Source organism: Protopterus annectens, chromosome 8.part0, assembly GCF_019279795.1.
Source record: "Protopterus annectens isolate FY-2018-M chromosome 8.part0, PAN1.0, whole genome shotgun sequence".
Classification (NCBI taxonomy): Eukaryota; Metazoa; Chordata; order Ceratodontiformes; family Protopteridae; genus Protopterus; species Protopterus annectens.
The window spans coordinates 350,974,948-350,994,640 of record NC_056741.1 but is presented as its reverse complement, the minus strand read 5'-3'; the positions used below and the strand labels follow the sequence as shown (position 1 = coordinate 350,994,640).

The following is a 19,693-nucleotide window of genomic DNA, read 5'->3' as shown; positions in this document are numbered from 1 at the left end:
GGGGAAAAATCCCTGACTACAGCCCAGTTGACCTAGGTCTTTTAGCGGCTCGAGTGACTGATGAGGTGGCATGGAGGATGGATGTGCCATTATCTAGGGGGCACAAAGCAAGTGGAGCTTCCTGGAAGAGGCTGGGAATCCAGTTATGTGCTACAGCCAAGGTGCAGAGCAGCATACTGACATCAGCTTCTTGTGGAAGAGGGGAGTGGACTGGTGCAATCTGCCCACTTCTTGACTCCATGGAGGTTGTTAATACACACAGCAGGGAAGCAACCAAAGGGTAGGTCAAAAACAGAACCCCATCTGGATGTTTAATACTATGAGCCTCCACAATGCCTTTATTCTCTTCACTGGCCCTGGCATAAAATCAGTATTAGTTTGGGATACACTGGGGTGGCAGGCAGACCCAATGAAAGATGCAAGGTACTGGGGTCAACTGTCCAGATTAGGTATGGGGAGAAACAGCACAAAAAAAATGCATGCTTTAAAAGGGAGGCCTCTGTACTACACAAACAATATCTTGTACATACAAATCTTCTGCTGAAATGACATGGCAGAGCTCCCTCAAACTCTGAAACACATAGCACATTTTCTGCATGGGTTAGTACATGAAACATCAGGCAAGCAGGGTAGACATTCAACACCAGTCTGTTTATATATACAACTGCACCTGGGACAGGAGCTGCCTATAACCCTGTAAGGACATGTGCCTACTTTTACCCTGTAATACAGTCTGTTGACATTATAGGATAAGACTGCCTCCTAAAAAAAATATAATCATTCTACAGTTAGGCATTCAAGAAAATCATAACATGCCAAAGCCTTTCTAATGTCATATATTACAATGTGTTTGAATGTAACACTTTGCTGGGAAATATTCTGATGAAGTCTGTTTACAGACGAAGCACTTAACAATACAATTAATCCAGCTACAAACTGTTTTCAGTTGTTTGTGTACTTATGCATGTAGCTTTGAGGGAACAGTGAGCCCACAACTCACCTTGCCACTAATCCCACACATGCATTTTTCTCATTTGTTTTAATCTTAAAGCATCACTGTATTACCCAAGTGGTGTAATTCTACATTTCACTTCTTGTGCTGTCACAGTTCAACAACTGGCAGCTATTTCCAAATTTTTCTCCACAGGCAGAAAGCAGACTGTTTTCTCCAGCTCTTCTGAATGTTCTACTTATGCACAGCAACTACTAGAGCATCCACCAAGCACATGCAGACACACAAACCTTACAATCCTTTCAACACTGAACAGGTTCAGACTGGTTGCAGTAGAAAAAACAGTTGTTCAGTTACAGTTAAATTATCTGCTGAAGACCAATTTACCACTTTCTGAAATTTTAAGCAGTGTAACCAAAAGACTGAAGAAAAGAGACAGACATTTCCTTTGATTAATACTATTTTAATGATCAGGACATACATGACATTAAAATGTACAATGAAAAAAATCTCTGTGCAACTTACATTTGCACTTAAAAAATTCAGTGATCTTACAAGAAAATGAAGACAGTTTACAAACTTACAGTAGCCTTCAATGGCAATGACTTTTACTTTCTGTACTGACCTCTCATATTTATCCTTTCCAGGCAATGAATAAATTGAAATATTGTGCTTTTTGCCTGAAACAGATTGTAGAGGATTAAAGGCTTCCAAAATGTTCAAGACAGGGCATCCCTGACAAATAGCCACATTTTCACATTTTACATCATCAACTTCTAGAAGCTTGATGTTCTTTTGGTCTTCTATGGCTACAGTTTAGTCTAAATTAGAGCTCCCCCCACTATTACTACTACTGTTTTTGAGTAGATTTAGTCTCTTTCTGACACCAAACCCAAGAATTAACTACAATGGGTTAACTGGAGTTGTTCAGGAAATGCAGCTATAATCTTCAAATCTACAGAAGACAGAATGTGCATCCTTAGAATATGGAGTTCTATGGGGCTACTACAGTTCCCTAAAACGATATCAAACAAAACTGGATTCGCTGAATTAAAAAAAAAATTCAGAATTGAAGGAAAACACCTGCCATCTTCCTCTCCTTAAGATAACCCTGGGTAGCATCTCCATAAATGCAACTTACTTCAAGACTGGCTCACTTAAAGGTAGATCACCACTGCCTACAGGAATTCTTCAGTCAGAAATATTTTTTGAAAAAGACTCGGCAATCTTCATATCCTGAGAAAGATTTGCATCCTATCAGCATTTAATTTCTCTGCCTTGAAACCTCTGACTGCTGATTCATGTTTTATGAAAATCTGGCATCTGAATAAAATAAATAATCTTCTCTCACCATAGAAACCAGCCACAAATCCACACTACAATCCTAGTACTGCACATATTCAATGCAGGTGACTTGATAAGCATTCATAAATAACAGTTCCTTAAAACAGGTGCATCATAGCCACATTAGTAAAACAAGCTCTTAGTGAATTGCCACATTAAAAAAAAAAACACACAGCACTACCGCATACAGTCAAACTCAAGAAGTGCTTACTAAAAAGCCTTCTATTACAGAATGATGAGAAAACTATATTTGCAGATTTATACAAGTCATTACTTTTACAGTTTGCATGCATTAGTTATTTTTTCTTACTGTTTGACCATTGCATTAAATTAGTTCACATTTATTATTTTAATGTGAGCATATAACATCTGTTTTGTCTATAGCCTGAGATTTTATTAATTAAGCATTCCTCACAAATGTCACCTTCCGCCACTAAAATGCTGTTTTGCTTGCTTTGTATCTGCTACTTTTCTTTTAAGTTGGATCAGTGGCACCAAAATCTTAGCTCCTACAATACTCTGAAAAATCAAAATGTATTCTTTGCAGTTCCTTGTCAGTTTAACTTTTTTGACGATCCTAGACATCCCCTCAAACACTACTCTGATGAATCCTGACAGTCTCCCTCACCTAGTAGGCTCATACCACTTCATGGAATGAATTAAACCTTACTCAGACGAGATGGTTTCTCATCTTGAATGGCCACTGTTTTAGTGGGGAGGGAGTAAAGTTCATTGTACACTTTGGGAGCCTCTCCTGAAGTTTATATTTTCTTTGATACAATTTCAACACAGAATGAAATATCTCCATCCCATACTCCTGTGAGTTTGACAAAACAGAGAAGGATGTAAAGGAACATGGTGAGTATACTTATACAAAAATATTCTTCATCAAATGGAACAGCAACATTTTGCCTGCTTTACTTGTTTATTGTTTCTTTCAGTTCATGCAACCTTGGATTTGAGGAATCTTATTTTTTTTCTCATTGTCAAATGTGGTTCTATCTTGTAATTAAGGAATTAAGTATGGGTGCCGTTCCCCACATTGAGGAACCATCTCAAACATTCTCAGCATTTTTGGGGGGTGCTTAGATGAACTCATTTTCAGAATTTTACATCATATTAGGGTCATTCATCATGGATTAAACTACTACTTGGGACCTCAACCAGGAGCTGCAGGTAAACTAAGCAAAGTACATCTCCCCCAAAAAGGTGAGCTGCTTATCTGACACTTAGTGATTTCTTTCTCAGATGGCTTGCTGTGTGTGTCCATTCAAAAATCCGAGTTTCCAGCACATTCATTCTTTATACTCTTTATCCCAAATATTTCTCTACTGAACTACCAATGCTGTGAAACAGTCTACTCTTGGGAACTCCTTTTGATACAAGTGAGTTATTTCCATTCATTATTAGTTAATTCTTGGGACATGCCTCTCAGTGATCTGATGCCTACCATTACCCAACATGCAATGTTTAATATTCTTATACGGTTTGTCCTAGCTGTATAACCAGTGTTCATTCTCAGTGTTGTGAAAATGTCTGCCATTGCCAGGGAACTCTTGCTCACTATCCAAAGTACAACATACAGCATAACACTACGTTCATTTCTGGCACCAAAACTCTACCCAGGGCTTCCTGGAAGCATTTTAATGGATCATCTCAGAAACGGTTGCCCTGGGCATTTACTTTATGAATCAGCACATCCTGTATAATCTTTTGATAGAAACAAAAATACTAAATGTAAACATACTGTGAATAAATCAGTAAAGATGCCCACACACACACAAAAAAAAGGTTTACATACTGGTCAGGAGTTGCAAATTATCTGAGCTAGGGGATATAACACTTGCAATATGCTGTACTTTCTTTGATATTGATAGCATGTAAACAAAAATTCAGCAGTTCTGTCACTGATCAACAGCACATCTTTGAAAGTAAAAGTAGCAGCAGACAGTAGGCTTTACCTACTTAACTCCTAGGAAAACACTTTCCAATAGCTCCCCTTTTCAGCATGCATGATGACTTGCGGGCAGTTCAGCATTTGCCTGCATTTCGGAAATAAGCAGTTCAGTAATCTAACAGCAAAAAAGTGATAAGAGCAGCATCGTTAGTTCACCTCTCCAAACTTCTGCTCTCATCAAAATGGTACTCACTTAACACATTCCAAGGCTACATTCACTTTGAGGAAAGCGGTTTTCTGAAACATCTATGCAGTGTTTAATAATACAGAATTAGAATGTTGATGAAAACAAATGCAGAAAAACAGAATGACTTAAAAAAAGTAAATGTAACATTTTTTATTCTAATCTGTGGTTTAAAAAAAAAAAAAACACAAGTTGCAGAGTTAGGAACTTTATTTCAGTTCCTGTGGTGTGAAATGCAAACTCAAAGAGGAATGCAGCTGACATATAATAAAAAAACTGCAAGCCATGGCAGCAATGCATTTCTGCTCAGACTCATCACTGCTTCTATACATGCTTCATCAGGAGCCATTTAAAACGACAAATGCCCTCCCTCTTTGTAATGTCCTCAATAAAAAAAAGAGAAATGCTTTCAGCCATGGCAGGATTTATGATTTCAAAATTAATTAGTTCATGGTATGCACTTGTCTTATGTATTGCTTTAATCTTTTATAAACCGCATTAAGCGCAATTTGGCATAATTATCTATGATAGCATGGGAGCTAGGCTGCTAGCCAAATATTCTGTAATCTTGAACACCAGGAATAAAGCCTAGTCGGTTATATGAATTAAACTTACTCAGTCTCCATTACCCTAACCTTTAAGTTACAGAATTGCAGACTCTGGAGATGAGGAAAATACAGTCTTCTGATTTCTCTGTATAAAAATACCCCTTGAAATGTAAATCTAGCATTAAGGAGGAACGTATGACAAACAAGTGGACATGGTAACTTCAACAAGTCCTGGATTTGCAGAAGTCCGATTTAGGGAAACAAAGAAAAAAAAGCAAATGGAAAGCCCTGGGTGACAGAGTAGGAAGTCCACATTCCTCCATGTAGGGTTTTTTGTTCATCACCTCTTAATAAATATAGCCTTTGTCAGATTACCAATTTTCACTGAAATAGTTATTTATAGGATTCGCACTCACTAAACTGCAGTTAACCTTTACATAATATTTACTGCTCACTATTGTTACCTGAATTAATTTAAGAGGGGACAAAGGAGCAACATTAAGTACTTGACCTAGGCTGCAGTTCTATACTGTCATCACATGGTAGGTGTACAAATGACTGCCTGGTATCAGACACATGGTAACGTTTCACACAGCTTCATATTTGTATAGTCTTACACATCATCAGGCGCTTCAGAACGAATACAGCAAGATCATCCATTTACAATAGGCTATATTTCCATTCTCTCTGTTAAGATGGCACCCCATCCAAGAACAGGTCCCCTGCCTTACGTAGGGAGGGCACGAACAGGACACTCGTCCACAGTGAGTGTGAACTGGTCTAAAACATTAGCTGGTGTAGGACTGCATTTCCATAGTATTGCCATGTGACAGTCTGTGCTGCAGTTAGTGCAGTCATATGAAAAACTGTAGGACACCAGACATATGATAACATTTTACCAAGTTTTACATCAGCATCTTTGTACATTGTCATGCAACGCAGGAAAGAAAAAAGGAAGCTAGACAAAATATTTAATCTACATACCCACAAAGGGTCATCTTTCTGCACCAAATCATACTTAAATAAAACAGACCCATGTTGAGGGGAACCTACTGACATGCAGAATACTTTGGATGAAATGACGCACATACTGTGAAAGGTGAATATAGAAACACTGGAGATGGAGAGCTCTACAAGGAAACAGCAGAAGTAAAAACAAGAGTTCTGATGTAATGACTAAATTTGTCTGTATCCTCTAAACTGACTTGCAATTAAGTAAATACTGCTGCGCTAAAGTAACAGTAAATCACTGGCTCATGGTATTTTTAGCAATTGTGGAGATCTATTGTTAAGGTCTTCTTTCCAGTTCAACATGTCACAAACAGTGGAATGCAAAAGCAGCTCCGATTGTGAAATATGCAGCTTCTTAAAGGGATCACAGAATGACCGATTCTTTTTGAAAACAAATGAAAGTAGGGAAGATGCATTTCTCAGTCAAAACCTAATGGATCAAAAATAAAATGGGGACATACTTTTTTGCCTTCACATTTTAAAAAGCAAGCAGCACAAGCAAAGAAAGGAGAGCAAAATAATTTAGTAAAGCTTAGTAATTTAACTGCACATGTAAATGTCTCCACATTGCTGACCCATACTTCAGATACACTGTTTACATGACAAGTCAACCATTATTCAATGTATAACCTACTTTCCTTGCTTCAATTAACACTTTTCAACTTTCCGGATACAAACACCATTTCCTTCCTAGTTATCCTCCTACGTATCTACTCCACTTTTTTATATGCCGAAATTTTTTCTAGTGGGAGTGGGGAAAGCACATCAAATTAATGAAACTGTATCTTACTGGACGTAATTCAAACCAAATGAATGTACCCACTCCACAGCACAAACATTTCCAATAACACATACCAATTTATGCCACCTATTTGCTCCTACAAAGAGGAAAAAGGTCTTGATTTTGAAAATATACATGGAATGCCATGACATGAAGTATTAGGTATCTGATCTCTGTCAGTGACAGCAATAACTAATCTAATAAACAGCTATCACTCTAAGACATGACCAGTTTGGAAGAACAAGATGCCCTTTGGAAAATAGCCAAGGTAACAATTACATAATTTGTAGAAAGTTATTTAAATAATTTGCAACCTATAAAAGAAAAAAAAAAAGACAGTTATTATTGCTGACTCTCATAAAAAGCTTGACAAGAATAACGCTGAATGTATCATTATGCTGAGAAAACAACCATTCTGTCTAGCAAAAACAAAAACCCTCCTAGTTTGCATTCATATGGTAAGATACTAGGGTAGGCAAGTTGCCGGCAGCCTTTTGCTCCATGACCAATGGTGAACCTCAGTCACAATGATATCGGGAAAGTATGCACTCTTCTGACTTCAGTCCATCGCTCATGTATAAGCACCCCAAAAAGCAATCCAGACAGAATGCACTAGCTCCAGGCATGGGAAGAAAAAGTCTGCTGCTTCCCTGAGCAGAGGTACTCCCAAAATGTCACAAGTAATGCAAATGAGTACTGAGTGAATGGACCATTCTTGTCTGGACAGCTGTGCATGTATAGTGCTAAAATATACCGTTCAACCACAGTGCTAACATAGGCTGTTTTGTGATAAGAATCCTACCCATTGATGCATGTGTGCCCTGCAGGATGTTAATACAATCAAAGTCTGAAGAAGGCAAACAACTGTGTTACATACAGTTTATACAGAAGACACAAAATGGAAGGTTTGAGCCCTAATCTAAGTCATCCCCAGTATTCCTTCCTATTCCCAATACTGAAAAAAAATCATGCAGTGTTTGGCACAAAGAAATGGCAGTGATAAAGGTAGTACTTTTCTTTTACACAAGTAAAGCTCATAAGCTATGCAAAAGTACAAAAAGTCAAAAATTAAAGATAAAAACATACACATGTATTACAATCATAGCCAACGTCAAAGTTACTGGAATATATTTTTGTTCTTTTTTTTTTTTTTTTTCCAAAGCAATCCCTACAAAAGCGAGGAAGTAACAAAGTGACTATCATTGGCATGTCAATACGGAAGAAGTCGTATAACTCCTGGCTGAGTTAATAGAGTGGTTCTAGCCTGACATCATGCCTTGGACGTGATCATCACTTTGAAGCTCTGAGACGGTTGGTATGGCAACCCATGCACAGTACGTGACCATTAAGTGGGTAACATCCTTTGTCATCTGCCTCTATAGAGAGTAGCTTCCCACAATCCTAAAATGAAAATAAAAACAATCAAATTTAAAATGGGTTTATTTATGGGTTACTTAAGACCAAATAATGTAAAGGCATCTACAGAAACTCACATGCCATCCCATCCAACCTACTGCACACAAGAAATGTAATCCCAAATACAAATAAAAATATATTCACTCACATAGAAACACTTCAGTTCTCAAAGTCTGCAGTAATCCTTGGCTAATAATTGCGTGTAAACCCTCCATAGTCTATAAAATGTATCCATCCATGTTAAAAAAAAAAGCTTTAGTCTCAAAGACTACACTAATATTTGAATGATGTTTGCCAGTAAACATAAGTAACAGTCTAACCTCAACTGACATTTTTATATTTTAACATTTGACAGACCTGTGAGTTTTCAGAGCATTTCTGTACAAAACTTACTTATCAGTGTAGGGCAGTAGGCATATTTGTACCTTTCTGATGTATTTTTCTGTGCAGTTCCAAAATGAAATCTTCGAGTATCGAATATATATATATTTTTGTAAGCTGCACACTCACAGAGAAGTAAAAATAAGTAACACAACAGCACCAAATTATCCAGCAGATTTTATAAACAACGAAATGAACAGTAACATCATAACACATTTGCAGTTTTTACTGGTAAGAAACAATACTTGAGTAGGTTTTGTAGTTATCGGTTTTCTTCTGCAATGCATAATGCAGTTGACCACTGGGCTGCCACCACTGCCTGTCCCAGTCCAGCAAGTCTGCACTTTTCTTAGCAACTCTGGACGTACTCCAGTCCATGCTTGGGGCTGAAGAGGTTGATGCATCTCATCATATTGCTGCTAGGGGGGGGGGGTTTCCCCCTTAAACCCCAACATCCAATTACCCCTCCCTCAAACATAAGCAGTATCCAGTGAGCGAGCCTACAATGGGGATGTTTGGCATTTTGTCTAGCTTCCCTTGTGACTTAACCAATGTTACCCACCCATTCCCAATCCTCTTATACATTCCCAGCTTCTACTAGAGATCTAATGTTAGGAATGTCCGTGTGGGCCCTTCCTTCTGCAGGACAGGCATGCCCATCCGGCGATGATTTACAACAGTACCCCCCCCTGTTGTTTTGAGCAGGAATGTGTGTGGCCAGAGTGATTGACATGCTTAGCGGCTGTGATGTACTATGCAAATGATGCATGATAGACATACCATGCAGATTTGCCAGTGATATCAGGAATATTCATTGTGTAATCATAGTTTACCCTTTTGCTTAAAGTAGTGCCATCTCAGACCTGGTATGTTTAAGTAGCGGGGGGTTCAGGGGGGGCTTCCCCCTGAAAAAAGCGAGGAGAAAAAAGTAATATTTGCTTTCCACATGTTAACTGGTTTGACAAGTTAACTGGTAAGATATTGCCCCATGCCTTAAGCGGGGTTTGAGTGGAGCTTATTACTGTGCATCGGAGGGTACTGTTGTAAAACATCGGCGCCCATCCTTTCCTTGCCATGCATCAGACACGTGATCCAGTAATCAAATCCAGGTCTCCTGAGCCGTAGTCACGGCTTTATCTTGTTTTGTTAGATTATTCATGCTGACATCTATAAAGCTATATGCTGTGCACAAATGGAAGTTGGTCCATACTATTCCTTAGTTACTAGCCACCAAAGGCACTACTTTTAGCATATATGACAAATATACAAAAGAGGAAAGGTCCTTCAAAAAAACTCCACAACATACAAAGAACACAGATAAGTCCAGACCTACCTCAGGTTGTGAATGCAAGGCAAGTGACAACTGATGACTGAGCTGGCACATATTCAGAACCCAACACAAGTAAATGATTTTCAAGCAGCTGTAAATAAGAGAGGCTGGACTCTATTAAAGAAAGCATGAACCACAACTAAACAGAGAGTGATTAGAATGAAAAGGGAGCAAGTTGGGCAGTAACACTGCAGTTCCGTGTGCGAACTCCTAATATTATTATATAAAGAATATGGCATGTCCAGTTGTAGTGTTTGTGAAGGTCTAGGTCAAGTACACATCAGGTGTCAGCAGAACAAACATTTGTTACTGAATTTCATGGAGACAGGGCACAGAAATGATTATTCATCATGTAGGCTTTTTGAGTTCTCTCTGGAATCTGCCCAGTGGATCCTGTACCTGTGCCCCTTTGCCCCGTCAGCGCATTCATTTCAACAAGGGTAAGAGCCAGACATCACAGATCTTGGCAAGAATCTTCTGGGATATTCATTCATATTCATTGGCTTAATCAGATGTTTGCATTCCTGGAGATGAGAATCAGTTAATTGAGAAAAGGCCAGTTTCCTGGCCCTGTGAAGATTCAGGCCCCTACCCTCCTAACCGCTCCCTGTAGGTGGCCATGGAAAATATAGCAAAACAGAGTAGATTTCTGAAGAAAATTATGAAAATAGTTGGTACAGAAGATGTGAATTCAGTAAAAGAAACTCCGAGAATTTACATATTCCCCATAGTACAATAATTGAGATAGACCATACAAATTAAATTTTAAAGAAACACGAGCATGTAATAAAAGAAACATGAGCATTTAACGGACAGCTTCAACACGCATCCAATAACTTTTTCAGATCATGCACCAATAACAAAGACAAAAATGCAATGTAATAGAATAAAAATGAGAGCCTAGCCTTTCTCCACATGCTTGTTAAAAAGACAGGAATTATGGGCAGTGGAATTATTTGATAATTATTAAGGTAGATAGAAATTTCTTCAGAAATCATAGTGAGTGGGATAAAATGAAAGTGGAGTTAAAATAGGGTAGAAATTAAATTAAAAGAGATATGGTTAAGAAGTAACAAGAATTATTTAGAGGGGCTGACAAAGTTTAAAGTATTGCAGAATAAGAGGAATTGCAGAGTGCTAAAGAGAAAATAAGGGAGTACCTGGATAATATGAAAGAGTGTAGAAGCAACTGTGTACTCCAGAGCACAAAAACTTTTGACACAATGACTCAGGCAACAGAAAGTAGAAGAGGTTGTTGCCAAACATAGAATAAGAAAAATAATCAGAGATCCTGTAGAGGTATTAAAGATATTTTGGACATTTTATGTGAATTTATATAAAGCAGAGAAATGTGGAAATCAAAAAGAGTACTAAAATAAATTATGGAAGACTTAATTGTTGAGCTTCATCTACCTCTAATCTTCACTTACGTAACAGTTAAGATAGGAGGAAATGGCATAAAAATGGTGACGTATAATCTACCTGCAGAAAAGTCTCCAGGAATAGATTTTATTCTATTGGAAGTTTGAAATGCAAGCAGACACACAATTGAAAGATCTGAAAGGTTTTGCTTAACAGTATTTTAAAAGGAGGGGAAGCACCAACATCCTGGAAGAAAGATGTATAATACCTAAAGACAGTAAAGACTGATGATATCCAGCTTCGTATACGCCCCATTTCAATTTTAAATCATGACTATAACGTTTTTAAGTCTACAATAGCCAAAACAATGGCAAAGGTGTTGCCAAAATCGACAGATATGGTTCAATATAGTTTTGTGCAGGTGAGGCAAACATTTGACAACATTAATAGAAAAAATGATGATAAAGAGGGAAGCAGAATGTAAGAAAATACTGCTGCTGCTGTTGGTGGGTCTTAATGGAGAAATGCATTTGACAGAGTAAGCTAGGATTTTAGGAGTAGGCAATGGAAACATTTGCATTCCCTTAAAATAAGGCTAATTAGAAGGCTATACGAGGGATCAGAGGCAAAAATTAAAGGGGGACGGTTCCTCTCTGACAAGTTGCGTCTGCACCCAGGAACTAGGCTGGGGTGTCCTCTTTCCCCTTGATTTCCATTATATTTAAGGAGTCACTGGAAAAGAAAATAAGGGACTCAAAAATACAAGGATATAATTGGTATGGTACTGGCTTTATTTACAGACAATGCCAAACAGAAAATGAGTGTTGTGGAACATTTCAATTCTTCATGATACAAATTAAATTAAAGCAAAAAAGGCTATAGCTGTAAACTATGCATCCACACAAATTAACTCAGCAACACCCCCCCACACACAATATATATATATATATATATATATATATATATATATATATATATATATATATACATACATACACACACACATATACACACATACACACACACACACACACACACACACACACATATATATATATATACATATATAATATATATATATATATTATATATATATATATATATATATATATATATATATATATATATGGGTATGATAAAATGAAGAACTTAGGAGTATGGACTAAAAAGGATTCTGTTATGGCAGCTAAGGAAATGTGGGAAGAGATTAAACAAATAATACAAAAACTGAGAAAATGGAAGCTCTTGTTTATGGATATGGTTAGCAAGATGTAAGTGGTGAAAATATTTTTGTCCCTTTAGTTTTACATAGAGGTCAGGCATTAGAGAAGTTGTTCACAGTAATAAAGAGATGAAGGATTTTTTTTTTTTTGAGGCGGGAAGAGGGCAAGGATAAACAGGTGGTTTAGGTTTACCTGACCTCAAAGGGATATTTTAGATCTTCACAGTTAAGGCTGATATACATAACAAAGGCAGAATGCTATAATTCAAAGTGGAAAGGGATTATGATGAAGTGGGGGTGGGGGTGTGGTTTAACAAAAAAGGGAGAGAGGGATTTTGAATGCAGATTCTTAAGGAAAATAAGAACAGCCATAAAGAATATTGGAGAAAGGACATTTTGCCAATCGGAATGACTGCAATTAGGGGTACAGAGAATAAAAAAGAAAATGCTGAAATTTACTGGAGAAAACTGGCAAAGGAGCCAAAGTAATGGAACAAATAATTAGACAGGGAAAGGTAAGAGAATGGGAATAGGCCAAGAGGAAATTTGGACTGCAGGCTATAGATTTCCTTCCCTGTCAGTGATTGATATCAGAAAATAGGCAAACAGAAAGGGATATGGGAATCCTAAATGAAAGACTAGCTCTGGTATAAGTTGAATCTAGAATACAAGCTGCTGTTAAAAAGGGGATATTTAGTATGGCATATAAAACATTGCACAATAACTATATGAATCAATTAGAGGAAGTTAGAACATTTTGGGAAGACCGACTGGATAAGCAACTGACAAGGAAACAAATGGGAGGACATATGTACGATTCCAAAATATGTAACAAAGTCTAGAAGATTTACGACTTTTGCTTGGAAGTGTTTGCATAGGTACTTTCATACCCCAAGTAAACCTCAAAGAATTTTTCCTCAGGTAGATGGCAAATGGAGGAGTGATGGGGAAGAAACTGGTAACTGGGAATATATGTTTTGGAAGTGTAATGAGTTGGCTGGTTGAGTTAAAATATCCCAACAGAGTACTCTGTCAGACATATTGATTAAGTGGATGTAACTAAGGAAATTATTTTTGTGTGCTGGGATACAGTATCTGAATTGGCTAGACATAGTAAGCCTTGTCAAGTTTAACTCTAGTGGCTGCCAAAAAAAAAAAAAACATTTAGTAGGAAATAGAAATTAAAGTCTAAGCCAACTGCATTTAAAGTATTGAATATTGAGACAGAGGTAGAAGAACTGGAAGTGGGATCTTTAGAAAAGGTATGAGCAAATGGAAATTGTGGGAACCATACCTCTCAACTGTCCTGCTTTTGCCTTATATTTATCTGTTACTCAAAATTTTGGTTTTCTGGTAAATCACTGGCTAATTATAGAGGATTGAATTCAGAAAATAATGACAGATATTTGACCTTCAGACAACATACCCATCAGAAAAGTTATGCTAATGCAACACTCTTTATAAGTCTCTAAGATCAATATTTAAAAATTGTCCCATTTTTAGGCCTTTGTCCCTCGTTTTTAAGGCTTCATCCAGATTTCTTGCTCCAAGAGGTTGAGAGGTATGGTGGGAACAATACATATGCAGAATGATTTTCTGTAGGAGTGAGGTTTAAGAGAAGGCAGGAATTGACCAATTTAGGTAATGTTGGATTGATGATAATTATACGAAACAATATATGTAACGTATAATGTTTGTAACTGGGAACAAGTTAATATGGTTTGTTTTCTTTTATATAAATGTATGTTTGTCTAGGTCTTCAGTGATAACTCAATAAAGGTGTTAAAAAGAAATTATAAAGTGACCTAGACTGTCAGCACATTGAGACAGCAGAGCTACTGAGGTCACTGGTGGTAAACGCTGCCTACATTATGGCATCTGTGTGATTTACAATGATTGCCATCCAGTCCATCTCTAATGGTTCTGTGGTCCATGAATGTTGGACGTTCCGGTCACTAGGTGGACATTACTGGGGTGTCTTATGTCAGAGATCTTGATCAGTGATGTTTGTTGTTGTCTCCTCCACTGAATTCTTCTTTGCAGTTCTTCAACAAGGTCCTATATTTCCATCCATCCCTCACACAAGACAGATCCAGCTTCAGCACAGCTAGCTACTGCAGTGGATTCCACTGATGGTCATGTAGTGGCACCCCAACCTTGGTCACTAAAGGATGTGACCCCTGATGCGCCTCAACTACCCAAATATGAGGCTACCAACTTCACCTCTTGTAATTATATCCCAGATTGTAGTGTTGCAATCAACTGTCACCGTGTGGCCTGTCCATCTTCTACCCTGTGTAGCTATGTCATGTCTGATGCAAAGTGTGTTTACACTATGCATTGTCCTGCACAGCCTGAATAAAGTAGCACATTCTTCATATTCTTCTTTGCTGTCTGTATCACAATCTTAAGTGTTGACCAGATGCCACTGTAATAAGTTGTTCTGGTGCTCAGTGCAGCTCCTAGAGCTGTGGAGCAAAAAGATTTTCCAACTTCATTTTCCTCATCAAAAAAAGGTTCTTTCAGTAGTCATAGTAAACTATTTGCTACAAATGTAGTAAGTGGCTTGCTACAGCATTTCAGCTCTGACTGCATATGTGATGCTGGCATATGAATGCAGGTATTGTACTACCTACTGATGAGCTGATTAGCCCCCCCCCCAGCACCTTGCACCCAGGGAGGCTGACACCCTCACTCCACCCTAGTTATACTAGTAACAATAACCCGGTATTTAGTATCTTTACTACCCATAGTTTCTGTAAAACAGTTGAGTCTGTTACAAGATCATCAAACTTGTCTTTGCAGTCTGAGGATACTTGAACGCAGGACTCTAGCTTGACTCCATGACATACAGTGGGTATAAAACGTGTACATACCCCTGTTAAAAAGCCAGGTTTTTGTGATATAAAAAAATAAGACCACACTAAATCATTTCAAACCTTTTTCCACCTTTAATGTGACCTATAACCTGTACAATACAATTGAAAAACAAACAAATCTGTTAGGGAAATAAATATAAAAATAAAAAAATACAATAAGCTGGTTGCATAAGTGTGCAAACCCTTAAACTAATACTTCACCGAAGCACCTTTTTTCCCTCAAAATTTTTTTATTTTTCAAATACAGTTGAATAAATTCCATATTATTTGTATATAACATCTAAATAACTATGTACACTATTTACATCAGCCTGACACTATAACAGAGCTCAATATATACGATAACGTTATAAGTATAACAATCCAGTTATCAGAGTGTATCTGTTCAGTTATTGTAAAGTGTCAATAAGACTTTTTTCCATGGATTGTTAATAAATGGCTTAGGATGAATCCTTAATTCGTTAATTTTAACTTCCAATAATGCTGTGGTCTTCAGTAGGTTGTAGAAGTCTTCCAAAGTCGGTATTGTGTTTGTATTCCATCTTCTGGTTAGAAAACTTCCTTGAGATTGCAAGTATTGTCCATAAAATCTAAATGTTTGACTCATTCAAATGAGGACCTCCGTACACATTTAGTAATACTAGAGCTTTAGATAAGTTAAACCATTCATTAAATAAAGCTTGTAAAAAGCTTTTAATACCATTCCAAAATGGCTTAATTTTAACACAGTCGAAAAAAATGCTATTCCAATCTGCATTGTGTATTTGCTCACACCTCCAACATATTCCCTTTGTGGAAGAATTAATTTTAGTAATTCTACCTGGAGTTAAGAATGCTCTGTGCAAGCATTTCCAATTAAAAACTTTCCAGTATTGTGTAAAGGATGTATGTTTTATTGATAATAAAATATTTGATTTAATTTCTTCAGTTAGCTGTAACGAGTGTCCTTTTGTTATATAATTCCAATATGAGGATTTGGGTGTTGTTTTGTAATTTATCAATATCTTGTAAAATTTCGAAATACTATTTCCCATGTCATAATCATTATATATGATTTCATATAGGTATTTTGTAAGTTTAGGCATTTCTTTAAATGAAGAATTACTAATTATTCTGCATAAATCTTGTGAATATGTCAGAATGCTTTGCATAGTTAGTCAATCTTGTTGTAGAAATTTGTATGCTGTTTCTATTGTTTGCATATCCAGAACTTTTAGTTCTTTGATACACTGAAACCAACAAACAAATCCTTTCTGTTCCCAGGAATTAATTATTTCTCTGTATATTTTATGTGCATAGCTCTTTGAAAAGTACAGTTGTGCACACTTACCATAAATGTAGATGTTCGAGTGTATTCACTATTGCAGTCATTACATTTGGGTAATCTGCTGGCAGGTTACCCTCAGTCGGCCTGATTAACAAAGTCTTGGGTCCTGCCTCGGTTGCTGTCCCTGTCAAGATTTTAATTGTATTGATGATATTATTGTAGTTTTTTGAGACTAATTCATTATTATCCTTGCATAACTCAATTCCTAGATATTTTAAGGTAGATTGTTTCCCTAGAATGTGATTCCCCTTCATCTGCAAACCTTTATTTAAAAATAAAAAATTTGATTTTGATTTATTGAAATGGAGTCTTGAAGTCCTGTAAAATGTGTCAGTTAAAATATCTAATTCTTCTAAAGTCTCTTTTGTATTGGATAATGTTAATAATATGTCTTCAGCAAAGAGCATTACTTCAGAAATGTATTGGTCATAAACATCTACTCCTTTGATTTTTGTATTGTTATTAAATTTGCCAATATTTCAATAGCCAAAGCAAACAGAAATGGTGACATGGGACATCATTGTTTAGTACCCTTTGTTATATGTATAGATTCAGAGGTGAAAGGACCTAGCTTAACATACGCTAAATTATTTGTATATTTATTCTTTAGTAGATGAACAAAGGAAAGAGGAAATTCAAATAACACCAGAATTTTGAATAAATAGTCCCAATTTAGGGAATCAAAGGCTTTCTCTATATCTAAGCCAATTATAAGTGTTTCTTTATTTTCTTTAGTAACAATCTACAAGAGAAATTATCTTTTTAATATTGTCATGGATGTGTCTATGATATAAAAATCCAGTTTGATCATTATTTATTGTTTTGGATAGTGGTATTTTCATTCAGCTAGTTGATATTGTCATAAAAATCTTATAGTCATTATTTAATAATGATATAGGTCTATATGAGGTAGAGAGGTTTGGGGATTTGTTTTCCTTTAGGATTGGTGTGATTAAAGAATATCTCCAAGAGGGTGGTATTAAAGCTTGTGACTGAATTTTTAATAGAGATTTATGGAAGAGGGATAGATCTCTGAAGGAAAAAGTTTACATATTTCCATAATTATGCCATCTATACCTGGAGCTTTATTATTTGTACCCTTTTTTATTGTATCTGTAATTTCTTTGTAGGATATGGGTGTGTGCAGATCTAGTTTTAATTTTTCTGCTATTTTTTTATTAGAACATTTTTCATCTAGATTTAATTGATTGATATGTATATTTTCTTTATGGAAATGTTCCATATAGTGATTTCTATAGGCATCAAGAATGTCACCCATATCAGAGACATTTTTCCCTTTCTTTTCATGGAATATACTGTTAATGTTATTAGCTTTTGATTGTATTTTGATTCTTGTGGATAAATTACGTAGATATTTGGGAGAAGTGGCCAAGCTATTAATTTTTAGTTTTTCTAAAGCTAAACTAGTTTTATGTGTTAGAATTTCATTGTATTTATTGTTTAATACTTCTTTCTTTTTCATCTCTAAATGATTTTGATTTTTTTCAGCTTTTACTGACAAAAGTTTGGATTAAGATCTAATAATTCAGAATCTCATTCTCTGATTTTTTTTTATACCAAGTTAGGGTTTTACCATATATGTAAGCATTTAATGAGTCCCACATCATTATTTTATCTCTGTGGTGTAATTAATATTTAAGAACTGTAATTCAGATAATAACCAGGGTTTAAACTCTAACTTTAGTTATATATGCTGGAATTCTGGAGTTAAAGATTAATGGTTTGTACCCATTTTGAAGTTTTACTATCAATGAATTATGGTCTGAAAAGGGTCAGGGAGTGATTGAGAAATTAATGATTTTAGAGTGTAAGTCATGGGCAGCAAATATTTTATCTATTCTAGTTTGGGTACCAAATCTCTGATCTTGATGGGAAAACAAAAAAGATTTACCTTCTTTAAATCTGAAAGCATCTACAAGATGAAATGATTCTACCCACTTGTTTAAAGCTTTCGATACAGCAGATGTACGCAGCGGTCTTTTATTCGTAGTTTCAGAAATATCAAATATACAGTTAAAATCTCCTCCTAATATTAAGTTGCCTTTATAATTATTGGAGATGAAATCCAAGTATTTTTTTTACAGTTCCTGATCCAATGCCTGGGAACCAGTATAGATTGGCTAGGGTCTGCATTCTGATATTATATTTAACTACTACTAATGCCATAAGGTCTTCTTTATCTTCATACTTATAAATGATTTCTGGGATAATCACATTTGTTTTCCATAAAATTGTTACCACTTTTGTCTTTGTCTTATAAGTGGATTGCTCAATATCATACATTCCTTAGGATTCCATTTGTAATTGTCATTTGTTTTGAAATGAGTTTCTTGAAGGAAGACAATTTGTGCTTTGTGAAGTTTTAGATATTTCAGTAGATTTGATCTCTTGCTATTGAAAGAAAATCATGTTTCCCCTTGATGTTCAATGTAGTGTATGTCATTTATGACAAGCTAAGACAGTAGTGTTATTATGCACAAGCCCATGTTATTAAATCCTGTCTTTAATATCTGAATTCAGCAGACTGCTTCATCTTATATGACGATTATATATTTTATGTCTAGAATTACTTAAATCATACATTACATAATTATTGCGTTTTTTTTTTTATTTGGCTGTTGCTTAGTTATTTGAGAGACCACAAGCTGTAATGTTTATTCTTATTATTACCTCCTTCCAAGCATGTTTATATAGTCCATAGACTTATTTATGAGACCCTTCTAGTTTCTTATTTGTTGCAAGTATATTTCCATCCTTATATACACACATATCAGTACTTCAAGCACGGGCAACAACGCCCATCCAGTTTTGCCAGAATACCATTCACTAGCTCATGTGGTGCATTTCCAGTCTGTTCCTAATATCCAAACCAATATTTGCCCTGTTCCATTTTACCAACCTGTTCCAGCAGTAGCCACTCTGCCAGTGAACCACTCAACACACTTTCTATTCCCACAGATATTTCCACAAAGGAAATC

General features: G+C 36.2%; 1 protein-coding gene across 4 annotated transcripts in view; it reads right to left on the bottom strand.

Moving 5' to 3' along the window:
• Positions 1-1,399: 1,399 nt before the first annotated feature.
• The window catches only part of ZYX (zyxin), a 1,199,731-nt gene continuing 1,181,437 nt past the window's right edge, over positions 1,400-19,693 (bottom strand). For all 4 annotated transcript variants that reach the window (XM_044079859.1, XM_044079861.1, XM_044079858.1 and 1 more), the window contains one exon: positions 1,400-8,178. In XM_044079859.1, coding sequence (XP_043935794.1) covers positions 8,068-8,178 — 111 coding nt within the window. In that variant the 3' untranslated portion in view covers positions 1,400-8,067. The remainder of the gene's footprint in view (positions 8,179-19,693) is intronic.